The sequence below is a fragment of the Callithrix jacchus genome, chromosome 2, assembly GCF_049354715.1.
Source record: "Callithrix jacchus isolate 240 chromosome 2, calJac240_pri, whole genome shotgun sequence".
Classification (NCBI taxonomy): Eukaryota; Metazoa; Chordata; class Mammalia; order Primates; family Cebidae; genus Callithrix; species Callithrix jacchus.
The window spans coordinates 17,153,677-17,175,943 of NC_133503.1; the positions used below are offsets into that span (position 1 = coordinate 17,153,677).

Here is a 22,267-nt window from a genome sequence, read left to right on the forward strand (position 1 = left end):
TTAGTCATGTCCGTCCCTGGAACCTTGTCCGGTGCCAACAGAAAATACGGTTTTCTTCTCAAGCACATGTGGACCTTTACAAAATTTGGTATTTTAGATTAAAAAGAGAATGTCAGCCGGGCACAGTGGCTCATGTCTGTAATCCCAGGACTTTGGGAGGCCAAGGCGGAAGGATTGTTTGTGCCCAGGAGTTGTAAGACCAGCCTGGGGCCGGGTATGGTGGCTCACTCCTGTAATCCCAGCACTTTGGGAGGCCCGAAGGTGGGCAGATGATGAGGTCAAGAGATCAAGAGCGTCCTGGCCAATGTGGTGAAACCCATTTCTACTGAAAATAACACACACACACACACACACACACACACACACAATAGCTGGGTGTAGTGTGTTGCACACCTGTAATCCCAGCTACTCGGGAGGCCGAGGCAGAATTGCTTGAACCCAGGAGGTGGAGTTTGTAGTAAGCCTAAATCACGCCACCGCTCCTGGTGACATGACAGAGTGAGACTTCGTCTCAAAAAAAAAAAGACCAGCCAGGGCAACATGGCGAGGACCCATCTCTACTAAAAATGCAAAAAAAAAAAAAAAAAATTAGCTGGGTGGTATGGTGGCTCATACCTGTAATCCCAGCATTTTGGGAGGCTGAGGTGGGTGATCATGAGGTCAGGAGTTTGAGACTATAGCCTGGCCAACATGGTGAAACCCTGTCTGTACTAAAAATACAAAAAAATTAGCTGGGTGTGGTGGCACGCACCTGTAACCCCAGCTACTTGGAAGGCTGAGGCAGGAAAATTGTTTGAACCTGGTCAACAGAGGTGGCAGTGAGCCAAGATCGCACCACTGCACTCCAGCCTGGGTGACAGGGTGAGACTCATTCTCAAAAAAAAAACACAAAAAACACTCATCAATACAAGAACATTCTAGGCTACCCTTTGTGCGCCCTCCCCCCATGATTCTGCATAAGCTGCTGCTGCTTGCTACGTTTGGCCATTTGAAATTGCTGACATTCTAGTGTTTTTGACCTTTAGAGATGGCAGTTTTTAATAAGGTTCAAGCTGATTATAATGAGGTAGATGTTTGTTTTGTGCTAATACGAAAAAAGCTGTTAAGCAGAAAAAAAAGCAAAGTGTGATACGCTATGTATTGATTGAGATCATTGTTGTTTTTTTTTTTTTTTTTCCCTGAGACAGTCTCCCTCTGTGGCCCAGGCCGGAGTGCAGTGGGTTGATGATGGCTCATTGCAACCTCCACCTCCCAGGTTTAAGCGATTCTTGTGCCTCAGCCTCCCAAGTAGCTGGGATTACAGATGGCCACCACCATGCCCAGCTAATTTTTGTATTTTTAGTAGAGAGAGGGTTTTGCCATGTTGGCCGGGCTGGTCCTGGCCTCAAGCCATATGCTTGCCTTGGCCTCTCAAAGTGCTGGGGTTACAGGCATGAGCCACCATTGCCTGGCCTGAGGTCATTTTTACATATATATATGTGTATATATGTTTTTTCTTTGAGGATGGGCTGGCTGTGTTGCACAGGCTGGAGTGCAGTGGTGTGATCATGGCTCACTGCAGTCTCAACCTCCCGGACTCAAGTGATCCTCCTGCCTCAGCCTTCCAAGTAGCTGGGACTGCAGGCACCCACTTTATATTTACTTTAATTTTTGTTTTTTGAATGGGAGTCTCACTCTGTTGTCCAGGTTGAGGTGCAGTGGCTCAGTGTTGCCTCCTTGCAACTCATGCCTCCCGAAATTCAGCAATTCTGGTGCCTCAACCTCCTGAATAGCTGGGACTACAGGTGTACACCACCATGCCCAGCTAATTTTTGGATTTTTAGTAGAGATGGGGTTTTACCACGTTGGCCAGGCTGGTCTCAAAACTCCTGACCTCAAATGATCCACCCGCCTTGGCCTCCCAAGGTGCTGGGATTACAGGAGTGAACCACCGCTAGCCTATTTTTATATTTTAAAGGATACCCGTGTATGTCCTGTGTATTTAAATGTGCATAATCATTTCTGGAACTGTCTACTGGAAACTGCAGCCACAGTGGCCTCCTGAGGGAGGGACCTGTATGTTGGAGGAGGAAGAGGGCTTTCTTCTTTGGATACCTTTCGGTTATCCAAAGGTTCGTGTTTTTCATCCTGGGCTCTTTTTTTTATGATTATAAGAGCCATGCATATTCACTGCGGAAAAATGTCCGTACAGGTAAGCGGAAGGAGAGCCATAGTGCCGGGAAGAACCCTGTGGAGGCGCACCTCTGGGGGCTTTGCTGTGTCTGGTGTTCTCTGAGCATAGAGCACAGGACCCGGTGCTGGACATGCTGCCTTTGCCCCTGTTCTATTTATTTATTGATTGGTTGATTGATTGATTGATTTATTGATTGAGATGGAGTCTTGCTCTGTCATCCAGGCTGGTGTATGGTGGTGCGAGCTCAGCTCACTGCAACCTCCACCTCCCAGGTTCAAGCGATTCTCCCGCCTCAGTGTCCCATGTAGCTGGCGTCCACTATATCTGGCTAGTTTTTATTTCTAGTAGAGACAGGGTTTTGCCATTTCTCCATGTTGATCAGGCTGCTCTCGAACTCCCAACCTCAGGTGATCCACCTGCCTCAGCCACCTAAAGTGCTGGGATTACAGGCGTGAGCCACCATGCCCAGCCTTCCCTCCTCTTCTTGTCTAGAGATGCTCAGGACTTCCTGCCTGTCACAAAAGCCTCTGTTCACTCAGCACCTTGGGGGATGGGGGCGTGTGGCCTGGGCCTGCGCTTGCTCTGGGCTTCGGCACCCCCAGGTTTGGGGTCTGGGAGTGAGTGGCAGCGGCTCCCTGTTACCTGCCTCCTGTCTGCAGGTGTGGAGCGGGCCCTGGTGGCACGGCCCTCCCTGGAGAGCCTGCTGGCAGCCGGCAGCCACATGCTGAGGGAGGTGCTGGATGGGCCTGTGGTGGACCCGCTCAAGAACCTGCGGCTGCCCCGGGAGCTGAAGCCCAACAAGAAGTACAGCTGGATGCGCAAGAAGGAGGAGCGGGTGAGTGGCGGCGTCTTCCTCCCTGGCGCACGCAGGCCGGGCCGGGTGGAAGTCCCCTCTATGGAGGTGCCGTACTGCCTGGGGCGTGGCTGGCTTGGGCGCCAGAGAGGCCTGAGCTACTTGTGCTGAGCTATTTGGCTCCTTGTGCTGATGTGCTATGTGTTTCTGGGCAAGCGGGTGCCCTTCTCAGGACTCAGTTTACCCATCTACCAGCATGTCAGGTACAAGACGTGAGTCGCAGCGTGATCAGCTGGAGAGTAGCCCAGGGTCATGTGTAGTTCTGGCCCTAGGTGCCTGGGGTAGCAGCATCCCCGAGCTGAGCCTCTGTTTATAAATGACACGATGGCCCTCAGTGATGGAGCAGGTGTCACATGCAAGCACTGTGCTTCAGGCCTGCCTTCTAAGTGAGTGTTGCCACAGCCTCGCAGAGCCGGTACAGGCTCCCTCACCTTCGACGAGGCCATGGCCACAGCTAGGAGGTGGCAGTGGTGGGATTTGAGTCCTGCCTCCCTGTGCAGTCTCCCCTGACCTATCCGTGAGCATGGGCATCTGGGCGGTCGGTGGGTGGCGGCATCCTCACCTTCTCCTCCTCCTCTCCTGGTACCTCCCTAGATGTATGCCATGAAGTCCTCCCTGGAGGACATGGATGCCCTGGAGCTGGACTTCCGGATGCGGCTGGCCGAGGTCCAGCGCCAGTACAAGGAAAAGCAGCGTGAGCTGGTGAAGCTGCAGCGGCGCCGGGACTCCGAGTGAGTGTGCCCCCTGCCCTCCCCGTGGGGCCCCTACCCTGGCCGGCCAGTCCCGCAGGCGCGCAGCAGCTGTTGAGGTGTGCGTGGACCCGGCGCCGTGTACGCATCGTGTGCCCGTTCTCCGCGCCCCGCCCGCCTCCCAGCGTCACAGCCAAGCGTGTGATTCTTTTTAAGGGACAGGCGCGAGGAACCCCATAGAAGCTTGGCACGCAGAGGCCCTGGCAGGCCGCGGAAACGGACCCACGCCCCGAGCGCCCTGTCGCCCCCCCGCAAGAGAGGGAAGAGCCGCAACAGTGGCGGAAAGTAAGGCTGGCCCCTCGGTGGGTCGGGGACTGGCACAGAGCTTGAGGGGAGGAGCCCGGGCCCCACTTGGGGCCTGCCTCTGGGTGCTGGGGGACCTCGTGTCCCTTGGGCTCTGACCCACCTGCAGTGGTGGCCCTTGGGGAGTGCTGCCTGTGCTGCCCGGACCAGGAGGGAGCGAGACCAGTGCTGAGCCAGGAGGATGGCTCCTGCGACAGGATTTCCTGTGTCCTAACCCAAGCGCTTCACCTGTCTTCCTGCCATGCCTGCCTCCTCACGCCTAGGGCCTAATTCCTCCTCCTTTCCACGCGCCTCCTCCCTGCCGAGGGACTCGCTGGGCTGCCGGCCTTGCTGGGACGGGCTGTGACCCAGCCGTCACTTGTTCTCCGCAGTGCCGGACCTGCTGACTTGTCCCGCCTGACACCAGGGCTGGCTTCTTCGGGCACTTTGGGGACAAGCTCTTCCTCCTTGGGTGGCGGTCGCAGCTTTGTGGGGGGCCTGTGTGGGTCTTTCTGAATGCCTGCTGGAGCGAGAGCTTTTCCTGCAGGGCAAGGCGTGCACAGGAGAGATGCTTTGTCCTTCCCTGGGTGTCTGTAGCACGAGCGGAATGCAGCCCATCAAGGAAAGGGGTTGGAGCCGCTTGATGGCTCAAGACCTGCCCTGAGGAAGCAGGAGCTCAGGGGCCTTCAGAGGGCACAGAAGAGGCAGTGGGACAGCCACAGGTCTTCTCAGGAGGAAGCAGCCCCAGGGCTCCCATGTCTTGCAAAAGACCCCCCTTACTGGCCACAGCAGGGGAGTGGAGAGGCTCCTGGAGAAGACAGCAGGAGGCTGCGGCCCAGCAGCGTGGTGGTCAGGGGTGCGGCCTACACTGTTTGCATTTCCATTCTTGAGTCCCAGCGCCACTCCTTGGTGTGACTAACCTCAGGCCAGGTGTTAGCTTTTCTGAGCCTCAGCCTCAGTTTCCTCATCTGTAAAAAAAAGTACTCAGGTTGGGTGCAGTGGCTCACGCCTGTAATCCCAGCACTTTGGGAGGCTGAGGTGGGCAGATCACTTGAGGTCAGGAGTTTGGGACCAGCCTGGGCAATGTGGAGAAACCCCATTTCTACTAAAAATACAAAAATTAGCCAGGCACGGTGACACACACCTGTAATCCCAGCTAAGGGGAGAATCGCTTGAACTTGGGGAGGCGGAGGCTGCAGTGAGCTAAGACTGAGCCACTGCACTCCAGCCTGAGCAACAGAGTGAGACGCCATCTCAGAAAAAATATATATATCTTTATCTATATATGTATAGCAGTACCAAATGCTCTTTGTGGCTAAGTTATAAAGCCACTGTTAAAACAGTACAAGACACACAGTGAGTGCCTGGTCCAGATTGGCTGCTTTGATCACCTGGGAAGTTTCAGCTTAAAGCAGGCAAGTGGGGCTTCTGGGCCATTTCTGTGTCCCCACTGCCACTGTGCACAGGATTCTGGAGACCAGCAAATGGCCCCTTCATTTTGTTTTTGTTTTTTCCCTTGCTGGAAAAGGCAGGCTGGAATCCTTCTTTGTGTAACCTTGTGATCTAAACTCCCCCTGCCATTCTGGTGGATTTCCTTGGCATTTCTGATCTTTGTTCTTGGCACGATTTGGTGAACCAGGTATCCGACCGCACAGAGGTGTGTGTGTGAGTGTACGAGTGAAAGCACACAAGAACGAAAACGCTGACTTTTTTCCTCCTCTCACCTTAAACTCTCATTCTGCTTCATTCAGAAATATCCCAGAGTTACAGCACCGTAGTTTTACAAGATCCACCATCTCTCCCCATGCGCGTGACTCTGGCATCACTGTCTGCTTCAGCGTCCAGAGCCCAACCCTTCAGGGCCACGAGGGTGGACCCGAGCCCGCAAGTCACGTCTGGCCAGGGTGCTGACCGGTAGTGTGTCTGCATTTCAGGCTGAGCAACAAGTCTCTGCTGACGTCAGATGACTATGAGCTGGGAGCAGGGATACGGAAGAGACACAAAGGGCCCGAGGAGGAACATGATGCCCTCATTGGAATGGGGAAAGCCAGGGGGAGGAGCCAGACTTGGGATGAACATGAGACCTCGTCTGACTTCATAAGTCAGGTCAGTAACCCAGTCTTCCAGGTGTGTGAGATACTGGTATGGGTATGTTAAGAGTTAATGCTTCCTGGCCAGGCGAGGTGGCTCCTGCCTGTAATCCCAGCACTTTGGGAGGCTGAGGCGGGCAGATCACCAAGTTAGGAGATCGAGACCATCCTGGCTAACACTGTGAAACCCCATCTCTACTAAAAAATACAAAAAATTAGCCAGGCATGGTGGCATGTGTCTGTAGTCCCAGCTACTTGGGAGGGTGAGGCAGGAGAATCACTTGATCCTGGGAGACAGAGGTTTCAGTGAGCCGAGATGGCACCACTGCACTCTTGCCTGGGTAACAGAGGGAGACTCTGTCTCCCAAAAAAAAAAAAAGTTCACACTTCCTTTGCAGGCTCCTTGTTCCTGTACAGAAACCTTAGGAATGGTTGTCTTAGTGCCAGAATGATTCTTCTCCAATCTTCCTTATTGCACAGAGGGGGAAATTATGGCCCAGAGGAGGTCAGAAGTAGCACAGCCTCAGAGACGGGAGCTCTAAAAGCTGTCTCCCTCTGTGTGCTGCGTGACCCTTTGCTAAAGCCGAGCAGAGACACAGGTTCCTGACCAAATAATGCAATTGCTCTGTTAACAGTGTAATTGTTTAATGAGCAGCTTTGCCATTCTGTAGTTCTGAGACACAAGGGCTGGTGCCATGGTAATTTCCTCTCTGAACTCTCCAGGGGTAATGGGCTGGGAGCCAACTCCTTGATTCTTCTTATTTCTGCAGAGCATTGAAATCATCCATTTAAGGTGCTTTTTGTGAATACAGTGTACCTTGTTATCCCTCCCCATAAAGCCCAGTGTAAAGGGGTAATTTTTTTTTTTTTTTTTTTGAGACAGAGTCTCACTATGTCACCCAGGCTGGAGTGCAGTGGCGCGATCTTGGTTCACTGCAACCTCCGCCTCCAGGGTTCGAGTGGTTCTTCTGTCTCAGCCTCCCAAGTAGCTGGGATTACAGGCACCTGCCATCACGTCGGGCTAAATTTTTGTATTTTTAGTAGAAATGGGGTTTCACCATGTTGGCCAGGCTGGCCTCGAACTCCTGACCACAGGTGATCCACCCACCTTGGCCTCCCTAAGTGCTGGGATGACAGGTGTGAGCCACCATGCTCGACCCTCTCTTTTGAGCTCAGCCACATGTTTATAGCCAGGGAATTGGCAGTGAGCTATGATCATGCCACTGCACTCTAGGCTGGGTGATACAGCAAGACCTTTTCTCTGAAAAAATTATTTTAAAAAGAGGCTAGGCTGTAATCCAGCACTTTGTAGGCTGAGGTGGGTGGATCATGAGGTCAAGAGATGGAGACCATCCTGGCCAACATGGTGAAACCCCCTATCTACTAAAAATACAGAAATTAGCTGGGCATGGTGGTGGGCGTCTGTAATCCCAGCTACTTGGGAGGCTGAGGCAAGAGAATTGCCTGAACCTGGAAGGCGGAGGCTGCAGTGAGCCAAGATCGCACCACTACACTCCAGCCTGGCGACAGAGCAAGATTTCATCTCAACAGCAACAAAAAGAAAATAGAAAATGTTCAAGCGTGGGGCATTAATGTCTTTGAAACTGCATGTTTCACTTCGGCAAATGACTATAGTTGACGATCGACATGCAGGCAGGAATTTAATCTGTGAAATCTCTAATCATTCTTTTTGCTTCAGGCATCCAAGGAACACTTGAGGCTTTTTTTTTTTTTTTGGCAGCTTTCAGCCCCTTTAGTTGGACGGGCTGGTTTGGATTGTGCAGTAGTCTTTGTCAGCCGCCGTAGGTGGTAAAGATAGGCAGATCAGCCGCACGGGTTTTTGATTTTGATTTCTTTCCTCCCTGTATCCAGCTGCCTTCTCCAGGCCATTGGCAGTACCGCTTGCTTGAAGTGCTTTCTTAGGAGGCACCAGGCAGTACAGTGGAGAGCCAGTGCCAGCGATAAATTTAACCACAACAGCAGCTATTTAATATGTGGTTACCTTGTACCAGGCACTGTGATCGCTGCGTACCTTATCTGAGTTCATCTTCAGAAGCACCTTGGGATGCCCAGACATAAATATCCCCATTTTATAGAGTGTAAACATTGAAGCTGGCCAGTCGCGGCTAACACCTGGAATCCCAACACTTTTGAGTGTGGCTTGAGCTCAAACGTTTTGAGACCAGCCCGGGCAACATGGTGAAACCCCATCTCTAGAAAAAAAATTTTTAAATGAGCCAGGGGTGGTAACGCACGCCTGTATTCCCAGCTACCAGAGAAGCTGAGGTGGGAGGATCACAGAGCCCAGAGGTTGAGACTGCAGTGGGCTGTGATTGCACTACTACACTACAGCCTAGGTGACAGAGCAAGACCCTGTCTTAAAAAAAAAAAAAAAAAATTGGGGGCTCATGCCTGTAATCCCAGCACTTTGGGAGGCCGAAGTGGGTGGATCACTTGAGGTCACAAGTTACAGACCAGCCTGGCCAACATGGCCCTGTCTCTACTAAAAACCACAAAAATTAGGAGGGTGTGGTGGTGCCCATCTGTAGTCCCAGCTACTCGGGAGGCTGATGCAGGAGAATTACTTGGATCTGGGAGGCAGAGATTGCAGTGAGCCGAGATTGTGCCACTGCACCCCAGCCTGGGTGACAAAGTGAGACTCAGTCTCCAAAAATTAAATAAATAAATAAATAAAAGATTGAAGCTGGCTGGGCACGGTGACTCATGCCTGTAATCCCAGCACTTTGGGAGGCTGAGGCGGGTGGATCACGAGGTCAACAGATCAAGACCATCCTGGCCAACTTGGTGAAACCCCATCTCTATTAAAAATACAAAAATTAGTCGGGTGTGGTGGCACATGCCTGTAGTCCTAGCTACTTGGGAGGCTGAGGTAGGAGAATCGCTGGCACCCAGGAGGTGGAGGTTGCAGTGAGGCGAGATTGCACCACTGCAACCTGGTGACAGAGCAACACTCTGTCTCAGAAAAAAAAAAAAATGAGAGATTGAAGCTAAGAGGAGTTAAAAATCACAGGCAGGGGAAGGACTGGAGTCCAAACTGGGCAGAGCACGTGTTCTGAATCCCAGGACCCTGTTTTGCCAAATGTTTTAACCCACAACCCAACTTCCCTCTCCAGCTAAAAATTAAGAAGAAGAAGATGGCCAGCGACCAGGAGCAGTTGGCAAGCAAGCTCGACAAGGCCCTCTCCCTCACCAAGCAGGACAAGTTGAAATCGCCCTTCAAGTTTTCGGACAGTACTGGGGGGAAATCGAAAACTGGCGGGGGCTGCGGCAGGTACTTGACTCCTTACGACAGCCTGCTGGGCAAGGACAGGAAGGCGCTGGCCAAAGGCCTCGGCCTGTCTCTGAAATCCTCCAGAGAAGGTAAACACAAAAGGGCCGCCAAAGCCCGGAAGATGGAGGTGGGGTTTAAGGCCAGAGGCCAGCCCAAATCGGCCCATTCCCCCTTCGCCTCGGAAGTGAGCAGCTACTCTTACAGTAAGTAGCGGATGCCACGCCGCCTCTGGTCCGCTGCTTGTCCCCTTTTCTCCCCTCTTCTTTCCACCTTCCTCCTCCCTTCTCTGTCTGGGGCGCACTAAGGTGCTTGGGTTTTGCATGGTCTCCAAGCCGCAAGTGGGAGGGAGGCCACCTGAAGCGCATCTGCCTGTGATTGGCGAGCGTGATGCTGGGCAGGTGCCTGTGATTGGTGGGCGCCCGTGATTGGCGGTTGGAAGCTGAAATCCGCCTGCCCTCTTGCCCGCGGTCCGCTTGCCTCCTTAACACCTTGCGCACCACAGAGTTTGTGGCTGTTTGGCCTAGAGAGGCCGGGAGCGCCTAGAGGTTACCGGACTCCCTGCCCGCAGGCCACGCGCGTTCCTGTGTGGACTGCAGCCTTGTCGCAGTGTTGATGGAATCGGCGTTTATGGAGCGGGCGCCGTGCTGGGCTCTGGATGCAGGGCTTCATTAGCGTTATGGTGTCTGTGGCATCTCTGACAGCAGGTACCCCCATGTTGTTGCGCGGTATGCTGAGGCCCAGTAGCCAGAGAGGAGTGTGGGCGCCGGGGTGCGAAGAGGCGACTCGGGGTTAAACCCGGTTCGGCCTGACCCACCATCCACTGGAATCTGCTGCCACCATGACTGTGTCCCACATCTGCTCTATCCACTGCGGTAGCCACAAAACATGCGTGGCTATTGAGTTGTTTTCTTTTTTGAGTCGGAGTCTCGCTCTTTGCCTAGGTTGGAGTGTAGTGGCATGATCTTGGCTAACTGCAACTACCACTTCCTGGGTTCAAGCGATTTTTCTCTTTGCCTTCCAAGTAGCTGGGACTACAGGTATGTGCCACCCCACCCAGGTGTTTTTCTCTTTTCTATCAGAGACAGGTTTTCGCCTTGTTGGCCAGGCTGATATTGAACTCCTGACCTCAAGTGATCCACCTGCCTTGGCCTCCCAAAGTGCTGAGATTACAGGCTGTGCCCCCGTGCCCTGTGTTTTTTGAAACAGGTCTCTCCGTGTCCCCCAGGCTGGAGTGCAGTGGGGCCATCACAGCTCACTGCACTCTTGAGCTCCCGGGCTCAAGGTGTCATCCTACCTCAGCCTCCCAAGTAGCTGAGACTAAGTGTGCAGCACCATACCTGGCTAATTTTTAAATTTTTTGTAGAGACAGAGTCTTGCTGTCTTTCCCAGGCTGGTGCCCAAGCACCAGGGCTCAAGCAATCCTCCTCTCTCAGCCTCCTGAGTATCTGGGACTACAGCTGTGCACCACTATGTGCAGCTAATTTATTTTTATTTTTGTGGAGATGGGGTCTCCCTGTTTTCCAGGCCAGTCTGGAATTCCTGGCCTCAAGCAATCCGCCCGCTTTAGCTTTCCAAATAGCTGGGACCGTGGGTGCACAGCACTACACCCAGCTAATGTAGTGTTACTTTTATAGAGGCTGAGTCTTGCTATGTTGCCCATGCTGGTCTTAAACACCTGGGCTCAAGAGATCCTGCCGCCTCAGCCTCCCAAAGTGCTGGGATTAGAGGCGTGAGCTACCTTTTCCAGCTGCTACTGAGCTTTTGAAATAGAGCAGTCCCGGTGGGACTGAGGAATGGAGTTTTATTTCATTTAACTAGAGACTGCTGGATTGGAGTGTCCTCGGGGTCATGGCCTCTTGTGGCCCAGAGCCTGCTGCCTGGCAGGTAGTGGGTGCTCGCTCAGTATTTGTGGACAGAACACCTCATGACCAGGGTGATCAGGTGCTAAGTTTGTGGTTGCTGCAGGGATGCCAGGAGGAGCTTCTTGGGTTCTGGCCATGCCAGTGTCTGGTGTTTGTTCTCGGCATCCCCAGGCCCTGGGGCGGGGAGGGCTTTTACTTTGGCAACTGCCTGGTTCTGTGTGTCTGGAGCTTTTCATTGGCCCTGGCCGGTTCATGGGTGGAGAAGGGGGAGTTTGACGTCAAGTGCAAAAAGTGGACACGTTTACTGATATAATAAACCGTGTTATCTTAAGGAAAGGAAATAGTGTTTATGGACTCGGAGTTAAAGTATCGTCACCTGCTTTACAGGGCTGTTGGGGGCCTTAAGTGAGCTCACGTGGGCAGAGAGCTGAACGTGGCCCCTGGCACAGAATAAGCTGCTGGTTTTTTTTTTTTTCGGAGTGCATGTGTTTTGTCTGGCCTGGGCTAGTGGGTCACCAGGACCGATGCTCCCCATGGATGTGGGTGAAGCAGCTGGCTTGTGCCTTCTGTGCTGAGGACATGTGACAGTGTCGTGGCTTCCTTGCCTCTCTGATTGGGATGGGTGTGATCAGAGCAGCACAGCTCAGGCTCCTGGCCATTGTGTGGGCACCAGCAGAGAGGGATGGTGCCAGAGACTCTTCACTATGAGGGGGAAGGGAAGAATTTCTTTCACTCTCTCAATCTCTGCTCATTTTGGAAACGTAAAGTGGGTTCAGGGAAATGGCGGGTAGATTGCTGTTCCTTTGATCTTCTGAGAGAATGGGGTCTGTGGATGTGGTCTGGCTGGTAGCTGGACGAATTCCCCACTTCCCCCGTTTTCAGGTGGACGTGGATGGGGTGGAGCTGGAGGTCAGAGATGAGCTCTGTCCCTGAGGTCTCTGGGGTGCTCCGAGCTGGTATGTTCACTCTTGTGCGTGTGAGGGAGTGTTCATTTTATTTTTTGAGACAGAATTTTGCTCTTTTTGCCCAGACTGGAGTGCAGTGGTGTGATCTCAGCTCACTGTAACCCCTGCCTCCCAGGTTCAAGTAATTCTCCTGCCTCAGCCTCCTAAGTAGCTGGGATTACAGGTGTCCACCAACACGCCCAGCTTTTTGATTTTTAGTACAGACAGGGTTTCACTACATTGGCCAGGCTGGTCTCAAACTCCTGACCTCAGGTGATTCGTCTGCCTTGGCCTCCCAAAGTGCTGGGATTACTGGAGTGAGTCACCGCTCCCAACCTGGGAATGGTCAAATGAACAGCCTCACTTTATCGTCCCTTTGTCGAAAACTCTGCTGTCCTGGTGGAGAGAAACGGACTCATGTTGCAGTGAGGAGGTCAGTGGGCCTGGCTCCAGCGAGAGGGACGGATCCATAGCCTGCATCCCAGGCTGTGGGATGCACCTGGCTCTGCAGTACACTCCTCTGTTTTTTATGATCTGCTTTTCTGCACTTTTGGTCAGTGAGAGTGCAGGGTCACAAGGAGGTAGGGGTGTGTCCAGCAGGGAGGTGGCTGAGGTGGACAGAGGTTGAAGTGAGAACGGTGCCCTCTTGCTTTTTCGATTTGGGTTGTAGGGGTGGGTGGCCTTTGTTTTTGAGATGATGTCTTTCTGTGTTGTCCAGGCTGGAGTGCAATGGTGCAATCTCGGCTCATTGCAGCCTCCACCTCCTGGGATCAAGCGATCCTTCCACCTCAGCCCCCCGAGTAGCTGGGATTACAGACATTGGCTACCACAATACAATACAAATAGGAAATATAACAATTTTTGTATTTTTTAAAAAATAGAGACAGGGTTTCGCCATGTTGGCCAGGTTGATCTCGAACACCTGGCCTCATGTGATCTGCCCACCTCAGCCTCCCAAAGAGCTGGGATTACAGATGTGTGCTACTGCGCCTGGCCTCCCTGTGGGTCCTTGTAGGAGGCCAAGTTGGTTGTCACCCACTGGCCTCTCCAGCCTGGGACACAGCCTTGGGAGGGACAAATTGGAGCATTTATGAGAGAACGCACTTTGGCTGGTAGGTGGGCAGGGGCTATAGTAGCCTGGCGGGTCTGGACCTTGTACCCCGGAATTGCTGGGCCATCCTGAAGTTGGGGTCTTGGTAGAGTGAAAGGGTAGGTGTTGTCGGGAGCAGCCGGAATAACACCCGCCGTGCATGCGTGTGTGTGGTTTCTCTTAGACTTGGAGGTGGCAGGTACTGCCAGAGCTGTAGCTGTGTTGGTTCACGTTCCCCGAGTTTGGAGTGAATTTCAGCAGGTCAGGGGATTAGTCTCTGGCTCTGGAACCCGTGTCTTCCCATCTTGCTCAGCAGCCCAGTATGAAAAACATCAAAATGGCGTGAGCATGGTGGGGGCTGGAGCAATGCCTACCTGGCAGGCTCCCCTCCCAAAGCCGGCTGGTCATCTCCCTGGAAGATTTGAAGACTCTTGGCTTTCATCTCACAGTGAGGTCAGAGAGTTCAGGAAAGCCAGCAGTGGTGTGCCAGCAAACCAGCTCATAGAGAGAAGGGCAAGGGGGCCAGGCGCGGTGGCTCCCGCCTGTAATCCCAGCACTAGCACTTTGGGAAGCTGAGGTGGGTGGACCATGAGGTCAGGAGTTCAAGACCAGATTGACCAACACGGTGAAACCCTGCTTCTCCTAAAAATACAAAAATTAGGTGGGCGCAATGGCACATGCCTGCTGTCCCAGCTACTCGGAAGGCTGAGTCAGGAGAATCACTTGAACCCAGGAGGTGGAGGTTGGAGTGAGCTGAGATCGCAGCTCTGCACCTGGGCTCCAGAGCGAGACTCCATCTCAAAATTAAAAAAAAAAAAAAAAGGGCAAGGCCTCCTCTCGCGGTCACAGCATTTGCCCATTTCTGTGGTGTAAACACTTGCCATGGCCTGTTTCGTATTACCATTGGGAGGCCGCTGCAGGGCACTGGGAAGAGAATGCACGATCGGCTCTCGTGAGCCCTTCCCCTCCTGGGTCAGGCCCTTCCTCTGCGGTTGTCGCCCTTGGTCCATCGCAATCCCATGGGACAAGCAGTGACCAGGGGACAGTCATTCCTGAGCATGGGGCTCCTGTCATCCCCTGGTGCCCGGAAAGGCTGGAGTGACTGGTGGGTGAGGCTGGCAGCATCAGTCTAGGAAGGGCCAGGGTCCAGCACTTGGAAGATGCCATGTGATGCCCAAGGTACCCAGGGCAGAGGAGAGTCCTGGCCTGGGCGGGGAGCTGGTGATGTTGAGCACGGCTTTCCCACAACCACCTACTAGGGACCTGTTTGTTCTGGCACCATCCAGTGTGTTCTCAGAACCATTAAAACCAATAAAATGAAGCCACCAGCTCCCGCTGCCCTGTGACTTATCTTTATTAAAAACTACTTTGACTGCAGATACGGACTCAGAGGAAGATGAAGAATTCCTGAAGGACGAGTGGCCCGCCCAAGGCCCCTCCAGCTCCAAACTGACACCTTCCCTCCTGTGTGGCATGGTGGCAAAGAACAGCAAGGCGGCTGGTGGCCCCAAGCTGACCAAGAGGGGCCTGGTGGCCCCCCGGACTCTGAAACCCAAGCCGGCCACCAGCAGGAAGCAGCCGTTCTGTTTGCTGCTTCGAGAGGCCGAGGCGCGGTCCTCCTTCAGCGACTCTTCGGAGGAATCGCTTGACCAAGGTTACTAGCTCCAAACACAAAATACCTTCCGTGTTTCCTAGCGAGAGAGTGAGTGCGAGTGAGCGAGAGGGAAGCGAGTGGGCGCGCGGGAGAGATGGTGGGTGAGGAGGCCCGTGCAGATGGCCGCAGGAAGGCCGCCATCTGGGTTCTTGGCAGCGTAGCCTGCTGTATCAGCCGAATGATTTTTATTTTTGCTTTTATTTGGACTGTATCATTGTGATAATCTCACCGGCTAGCTCTTTTGGAGCTGTTACGTGGACCACTTTGAGTCTGCATTTTTCTCCACTTTCCCTCCTCTCTGCCCTCCTCCCCCTAAACCCAAGATCTTCCCCCTCCACCCCGACCCCTGCACTCACCTTTTCTGCCCACCCAGAGATCCCAGGCTTGGGTCGGGCTCTCTTTGGGCACGGCCCGGTGGAGGCCTCCCGAGGAACGTTTTGTAAATGGAATTCTGTCGTGTGGGCGTGTGACTTGATGTTTGTACCGCGATTTTGGTTACCAAGCTTTATTAAACATATCGAGTTCATTTTTAACTAAACCTGTGTGCCTTGTCTCTCTTGCTGTGTCCTTACTAGACATTAGGTTGACGCTTCCCTCTCATTTTGTTTCTCCCCCACCTCCTCCCCTCCCTCCTCCCCACCCAGAAGGAGTAGGGACGGGACTTGCCGCCTGCTGCTTGCCTGTGTTATTCAAATATCCCTGGTAGCAATTGGCATCCATTTCATTTTTCAGGTTTAAAACCAAGTGCCTTCACCTCCCAGCATCATCATGTTTTTTTTAGTTGCTTGTTTGTCTTTTATTTTCTTAAAGCTCTATCCTTACTCGCCAGTGGTTAAAAAGTACTATTTATAAATGCTTGTCTTCTCACGTGTATTTCTGTTTTGAAGGGTGTGTAGGCAGCACAGGGTCAAAAGCCTTTGACACCTCAGTGCAAAAGTGGCTTGGTTGCCGCATGGAGGGATGGAGCCCCGTGCTCTGTTTGGAGAGAGACGGGCCTGGTCCCAGCCCTGGGTCCTCAGCCACCTCGCTTCTCTAAAGAGAGTTTGCTGGGGCCCTGAGGCCCCCCTGGCCCTGCCCTCTCCAATGCCAGAATTGTGCTACTGGGGTTAGGAACTTCTAAGCCTTTCAGGCCCTTCAACCAGAAATCTCCCAAGAAAGGGAAGCAAGTGAATCTCTGGCCTTTTTTCCTCGCCCTGGTTTTAAGATTTGGCTTCAGGCTAACTCCCCCTAGGGCCAGCCGAGGGGATCCCCCAGGCCCTGGGTAGCCACACCTGGATGTCAGCTGCTCCCCGAGGAAGGCCTGGGGGTCTCATGGTGACCCTGGGCCTGACCTGGCTCGGGGACCCCAGGACCAGAATGCTGCCCCCCCTGCCCTGTTTTTCCAGCCCTGCTCTCAAATTCCTGGTCTACCCCGCCTCCCCTCTCAGAACTCCCCTCCAAATTGGCAGAGATCCCTCGGTGACCAGGAGGTGGTATGACGGCGAGTATGATGCCCTGGGGGTCAAGTATGGTGCCCCGGGGCTCATGTTCCCCAGGGCTGCTGTCCCTTGGAGCCAAGCCACCAGGGCTGAGAAGAGAGGCCCCTGACCCCTGCAGGGGCTGTCCATGGATGAGTCGGGTTAGTTTACAATCCCCTTCTCCCTCCCCGGCCTCCGCCCTCTCCCCTATCTCGGCTGGATCCCATCCCTTGGCCCTCACACTCCCTTAAAGCCAGGATTCCTGGTTATAAGTTTTGAGCTCTCCTGTCCCAGCTCAGACCCCATAGAGAAGCAGGCAGCCCCCCAGCCCTCTTACGAAGGGGCTACGGGCTGGATGCTGCAGTGCCAAGTGTACAGGGCCCAGATAGGGGAGGGCGGGGAGTCGAGGGGAGGCGGGGAGGCCCAGGCTCCTCGGTGCCCCCCTCCACCCCCACCGTGTCCACCATTGAGCAGGTCTTGAAAGGGATATTTGGGTAATAGGGCCTCGCTGACCTGGTACTAAACTCCGTAACTGGCTTGGCTTTTCTGGTGTGTCTGCTTCTTCCAGCAGCCCGACCATACCTCCACCCTTGACCCTCCCCATGACGCTTTGAATGTCTGTTTTGGTCTCTTGCATTGCTCTCACGCTGCACTCTGGACGCAAAGCGAAGGCTGGGAGTAGGGCAGACGGCGCAGCGGGTCACTGAGCTTGGGTGCGAGCCTGGCTCGTTGCTCCGTAGGTAGGCAAAACGCTTTTCTTTCTGTCTCCCGTACACCTCCCCTCCTCGGGGTTCGCCCCCACCGGGTCTGGCAGCCGCAGATCGCTCTGGCATTTACCACCAACCTGTCACCGCCAACCCCATGTCCTGAGCCAAGATCTTTTTTTGTTGTTGTTGTTTTTTTTTTCTTTAAATAAAAAACCAAAAATGAGTTTTTCTGTATTTCCTTGGGTTTCTTTGATGGGACATTTTTCCCCCTCCCTGTCCCCCAACCTTGGCAAGCAAGCTCTGTGGCCTCAGGTGCGGACAACTCCAGAAAGGTTTTCTTGGTCTTCAGAGCCCCTCTGCTCCCCAGCCCATTGCGGACGTGTGTGCACCAGCCCCCGCCCACCCACCGTGGGAGCAGCTGGTGTGGCCTTGTCAATCACGCAGGGAGCCAGGAGAGTCTCCCGTACCAAGGTGTGGGCATTGGGCTGCTCCCGGCTTTCTGCGCTCTGGCGTGGAGGTGGGCGTCCAGAAACCCAGAGCTTGCCCTACCCCCATGGGTCCTGCTGCTTGACAATACCTCTGGATGGGAAAGGTTTCTGGAGTCTGTGCACCTGAGCAGCTAGAAGGGAAGATCCTCGGCCCCACCATTTAACCCCACAACCCCACCCCTCAGCCAGCCCCCCACCCACCACCCTGCTCAAATTGGCCCACTCCAGGGAGACCCAATGTGGGAGACCCAGGCGCTGTCAAAAGTCTGCCTACACTTAGCCTGCTTTGCCGCTGTGGCCCACTGGGGCGGAGACAGAGCCATGTGACTCCCGCAATGTGAATGATCGCAAGTGTGCACTGCCTGCCTGCCTGCCCCCGCCTGCCCCGCTGGCCTCTCCAGCCTGCTTCATCCATCGCTTGGGGGGCCAGTCTCCTCTCTCACCCTCTTAACAAACCTCCTCCCTCTCCCTCTGGCTCTTCCCTCCCTCCCTCCACTCCTTTGCAGACTCCTCAGACTCATGATCGTTAGGCCTTCCTCTCGGAGGTGGCCCAGCAGAAATCTGGGCTCCCTCCAATACACGAGTAGACAGATAGAACCTCTGCCCTCATTGGCACCCCTGGGGCCGCCACTTTTGGCCACAAATTGCCTAAGCAAGCAGGCAGCTTGAGGCGTTGGCAGGAGACCGTGGAGTTGGCTGTCCGTCTTCCCCAGTATAGGCTTCTCCCTGAGCCTAGACTGTTCCTCATCCTGGAGGGAGAGGGTGTGGCACTCATCTCTTGCTGGAAGGGGCCACCTTCCAGCCCTGAGCCCCCCGAGTCGCCTTACCGGTCCCAGCACTGTGGCCCGCAAGGCAGACAGGTGCCCCTGTCACCTGCTTGTGGGTGGCACTTTGGATGTGACATCTCAGGGCAGAGTTGGCTCTCTGATGCCTCCCACCTGCCTGTCCTCAGCATGGGTCAGCCCTGGTGTCTCCCTGGGAAGGTCGGAAGTAATTCTCTGCCTCAAGACAGCCTCTTTTTTTGGTAGGGGGTTTGGTTTGTGCATAGGGAGCCTCTTGTCTGCCAGCTACCCTGGTCCTGAGAGCCTATGCTGGGCTCCCAGGGGCTGCAGATCCTTAGGACAGCAGGGCCGGTTACTGGATGAAGCTAGTCATAAGTCACCAACCAAAGAGACAGGCTGGGGCTTCTTTATTTTTTCTGAGTTTTTCTGATTATCATTTGAGATGGAGTCTCGCTCTGTCTCCCAGGCTGGAGTGCAGTGGTGCAATCTCGGCTCACTATAGCCTCTGTCTCCCAGGTTCAAGCGATTCTCCTGGCTCAGCCTCCCAAGTAGCTAGGATTACAGGTGTGCGCCACCATGCCTGGCTATTTTTTGTATTTTTAGTAGAGACGGGGTTTCACCATGTTGCCCTGCCTGGTCTCTAACTCCTGACCTCAAGTGATTCACCCGCCTTGGCCTCCCAAAGTGCTGGGATTACAGGTGTGAGCCACCACAGCAGCCTATTTATTTATTTTTGAGACAGGGTCTCGCTCTGTCACTCAAGCTGGAGTGCAGTGGTGCCAGCATAACTGACCTCAGCCTCGGGCTCCTGAGTTCAAGCCGTCCTCCTGCTTCTGCCTCTGGAGTTGCCAAACTGCAGGCGTGCCTGGCTAATTAAAAAAATTTTTTTTGTATCGACAAGGTTTGCTCTGTTGCCCAGACTGGTCCTCAAACTCCTAGCCTCAAGAGATCCTCCTGCCTTGGCCTCTCAAAGTGCTGGGATTACAGGAGGGAGCCACCTTGCCTGGCCCTGGGGCTTCTTTAGGTAGTCACCAGCTCTGGGTTTGAGCCTTCTCTTATGCTGCCTGAGTCTTTAACCCCTTTGGGCCTCAGTCTACCCCTGCCCTTCCTGGGCATCTCATCATTGAAGAGTCGCAGCCAGCTGTAGCCTGGGCACGGGACAGCACAGTTTCTCTCTGCAGGTCACAGGGGTGGCCCTGTTTCTTTGTGATGTTCTTTAAGCCTACAGATTGCTTTTTCCTCCCTGCAAATGATTCTCTGGATCCTGCCCTTGGCTGAGCCAATGGGCTGGGAGGGTCACCCTTTGCTGCAGGTGAGAAAATAGAGGCTCAGAGAGGATGGGGACTTGCCCAGCCTCCCCAGAATGGGGGAGTTGCTATGAGTCAACTTAATATTTTTGAATTAAATTAAAAAAAAATTAGACATAGGACACTCTGTTGCCCAGGCTGATGTGGAGCTCCTGGGCTCGAGTGATCCTTCTGCATTGGCTTCCCGAAGTGTTGGGATTACAGGCATGAGCCACCGTGCCCAGCCAGGAGTCAACTTTGTTTTATTTTTTTGAGATTGAGTCTCACTCTTGTTGCCCAGGCTAGAGTGCAGTGTTGTGATCTTGGCTCACTGCAACCTCTGCCTCCTGGGTTCAAGTGATTCCAGAAATCGACTTTAGGCTCCAGATCCTTTCTGAGGGCTGAAACCATGGGGATACCCTGGCCCCCAGGAAGAGCCCAAACTCCACCTTCTCTTGCCACCAGCCCCCAGGACTCAGCTGGTGACCTGTGCCTGCAACCCCCAACCTGAGCCCCCAGGGCCCTCTTCCCCCTCACCTCCTCTTTCCTTCTCCTCTCCTGCCTCTGTGTTGTGTGTTGGGGCGTGTGCGCGTGTGGCCGTGGAGAGAGCTGTCTCCAGTCCTTGTCCGTGTGTCTGGCCCCTACCACAGCTCAGGTGCATGTTGGTGCCCTTCATAGCAGCCCACCCTGACACCCAAGGCCGCTGCCCACCTCCGGGCTGTCTGGGATGCCCGCATTGGGCTTGGCTGGCCGGGGGCATTGAGTCATTGGGTGGGGAAAACCCATGGGCTGAGTCTGCATCCACCCCCGGTGGCCCCCTGGTGAGGACTAAGGGGCTAGGCTGGAGCCCAGAGGCCACTCCAGAATTGGGGGGCAGTGGGGGGTGGCCCTGGCCGAGGCCAAGGCTCTGACTCGGTCCTTGTTTTCTGCACACCAGATGAGAGCTCGGAGGAGGAAGACGAGGAGGAGCTAGAGGAGGAGGACGAGGCCAACGGCGGTGGCTATAGTCTGGGTGCCCGGGAGCGGGCCCTGTCACCGGGCCTGGAGGAGAGTGGGCTGGGCCTGCTGGCACGCTTTGCCGCCAGCGCCCTCCCCAGCCCCACAGTGGGCCCGTCCCTGTCTGTGGTACAGCTGGAGGCCAAGCAAAAGGCCCGGAAGAAAGAGGAGCGGCAGAGCCTGCTGGGTGAGTGGCGGCGGGCAGGCTGTTGGGGGGCGGATGCCATCGTCCCTTGCCACAGATAAGGAAACTGAGGCTCAGAGAGATGCAGATGCAGAGCTGGGAATGGGCAGAACCCCAGCCTCAAAAGGGTTCTGTCCTAAGCAGGGATGCAGGTGACAGAGGCCCCAGCCTGCCATCTCCAAGGAGGGCAACTCCTTGCCTTGCAAAGGGTGGCCTCCTTCAGCTTCAGTCTCATGCTCCCAACAAACACGGCCCTGTGTTGGGCATTTGGGGGGCTGCTGGAGCTCCATGGAGGCCCCCAACCCAGCCTGGGGTTCAGGGGGCCACTCCGGGTTGGGGACACCCAGTCTGGTCCGTGAGAGAGAGCGGAATGCTGGCTGAGACACAGGTGCAGGGGAAGGAACAGCTACTTCGAGGTAGGAAGAAGAGAGCGTGTCTTGTTCAGGGTTTCACAGGATGGTAGGGGTGCAGTCTGGCATGAGAGAGCAGGTGGGTTAGGCTTCGTGCAGCCTGGTCTTGGGCCTGGAGGAGTCAGGTGGGGCGGGCAGGTACCATGCTTTCCTTGACTTGCTCGCAATCCAGATGGGTAAACTGAGGCAGCAGGCACTTACACTTGGGCAGGCAGCTGGTGCTTATACCAGCTGATCGTACCCCAGTGTCAGGGCCCCGCCTTCTTGGGAGCCTCTCCTGGGCCCTCCGTATTCTCACTAGGCTGAGTGCCCTCACGTGGACACAGCCCACCTGCAGCTGGGGTTGGTGCTGGAGGTGGAGATGGTCCTGCATGTGTTTAGTCTGTGAGTTCCCCTGGCCCCAACAGGGGAGGGTCCTTCTGACCCTCAGGCATCCTTTTCTGAGCCACAGTGGTGGTAGGCATGAGGCCCTCCTGGGAGGGGCTGGGACAGGAAAACGCATTGCTATCCCTGAAGGCCCCCCGCCAGCTGCCCCTGGCTTCATGCTCTCTGTAGGTTCACAGAGCAAAGCCTCACCCCTAACCTCCTGTGTCTAGTGGAACCCCCATTTCTGGCACCCATGCCAGGCTCCAGGGTCTGCCTATCTCCTCCTCCCTCTTATTCCTACATCCTGCCATTGTTTGCTGGGCTTCAGGTCTGGTTCTCCTGGAAAGAGGCACTGGAGACCCCTACAAGTTTACCTGTTCTCAGGTACTCTTCACATGGAAGCAGCTGGAGGGCGTCTTCAGAGTGCACACTTGGCCAAGCCACTCTTCAGCCCAGAACCTCCAAATGGCTTCCCACTGCCCTCTGATTAGTGCTACCTGTCTGACCCTCCACATCAGACTCTGACTGCTTGGACATTATCCTGTCCACAGTCCCTAAATGCACCAGCCAGGCTAGTACCCTCAGGCTGTGTCTACAGCCCT

General features: G+C 54.5%; 1 protein-coding gene across 8 annotated transcripts in view; it reads left to right on the forward strand.

The window, feature by feature from the left end:
• The window catches only part of TNRC18 (trinucleotide repeat containing 18), a 112,433-nt gene that overhangs the window by 58,345 nt on the left and 31,821 nt on the right, over positions 1 to 22,267 (forward strand). For 6 of the 8 annotated variants that reach the window (XM_054248864.2, XM_054248872.2, XM_035291986.3 and 3 more), the window contains 7 exons: positions 2,833 to 3,008; positions 3,621 to 3,757; positions 3,932 to 4,060; positions 5,992 to 6,163; positions 9,282 to 9,642; positions 14,714 to 14,989; positions 20,647 to 20,892. In XM_054248864.2, coding sequence (XP_054104839.2) covers positions 2,833 to 3,008; positions 3,621 to 3,757; positions 3,932 to 4,060; positions 5,992 to 6,163; positions 9,282 to 9,642; positions 14,714 to 14,989; positions 20,647 to 20,892 — 1,497 coding nt within the window. The remainder of the gene's footprint in view (positions 1 to 2,832; positions 3,009 to 3,620; positions 3,758 to 3,931; positions 4,061 to 5,991; positions 6,164 to 9,281; positions 9,643 to 14,713; positions 14,990 to 20,646; positions 20,893 to 22,267) is intronic. The other 2 variants (XM_078358107.1, XM_035291989.3) reach the window with 1 other exon arrangement.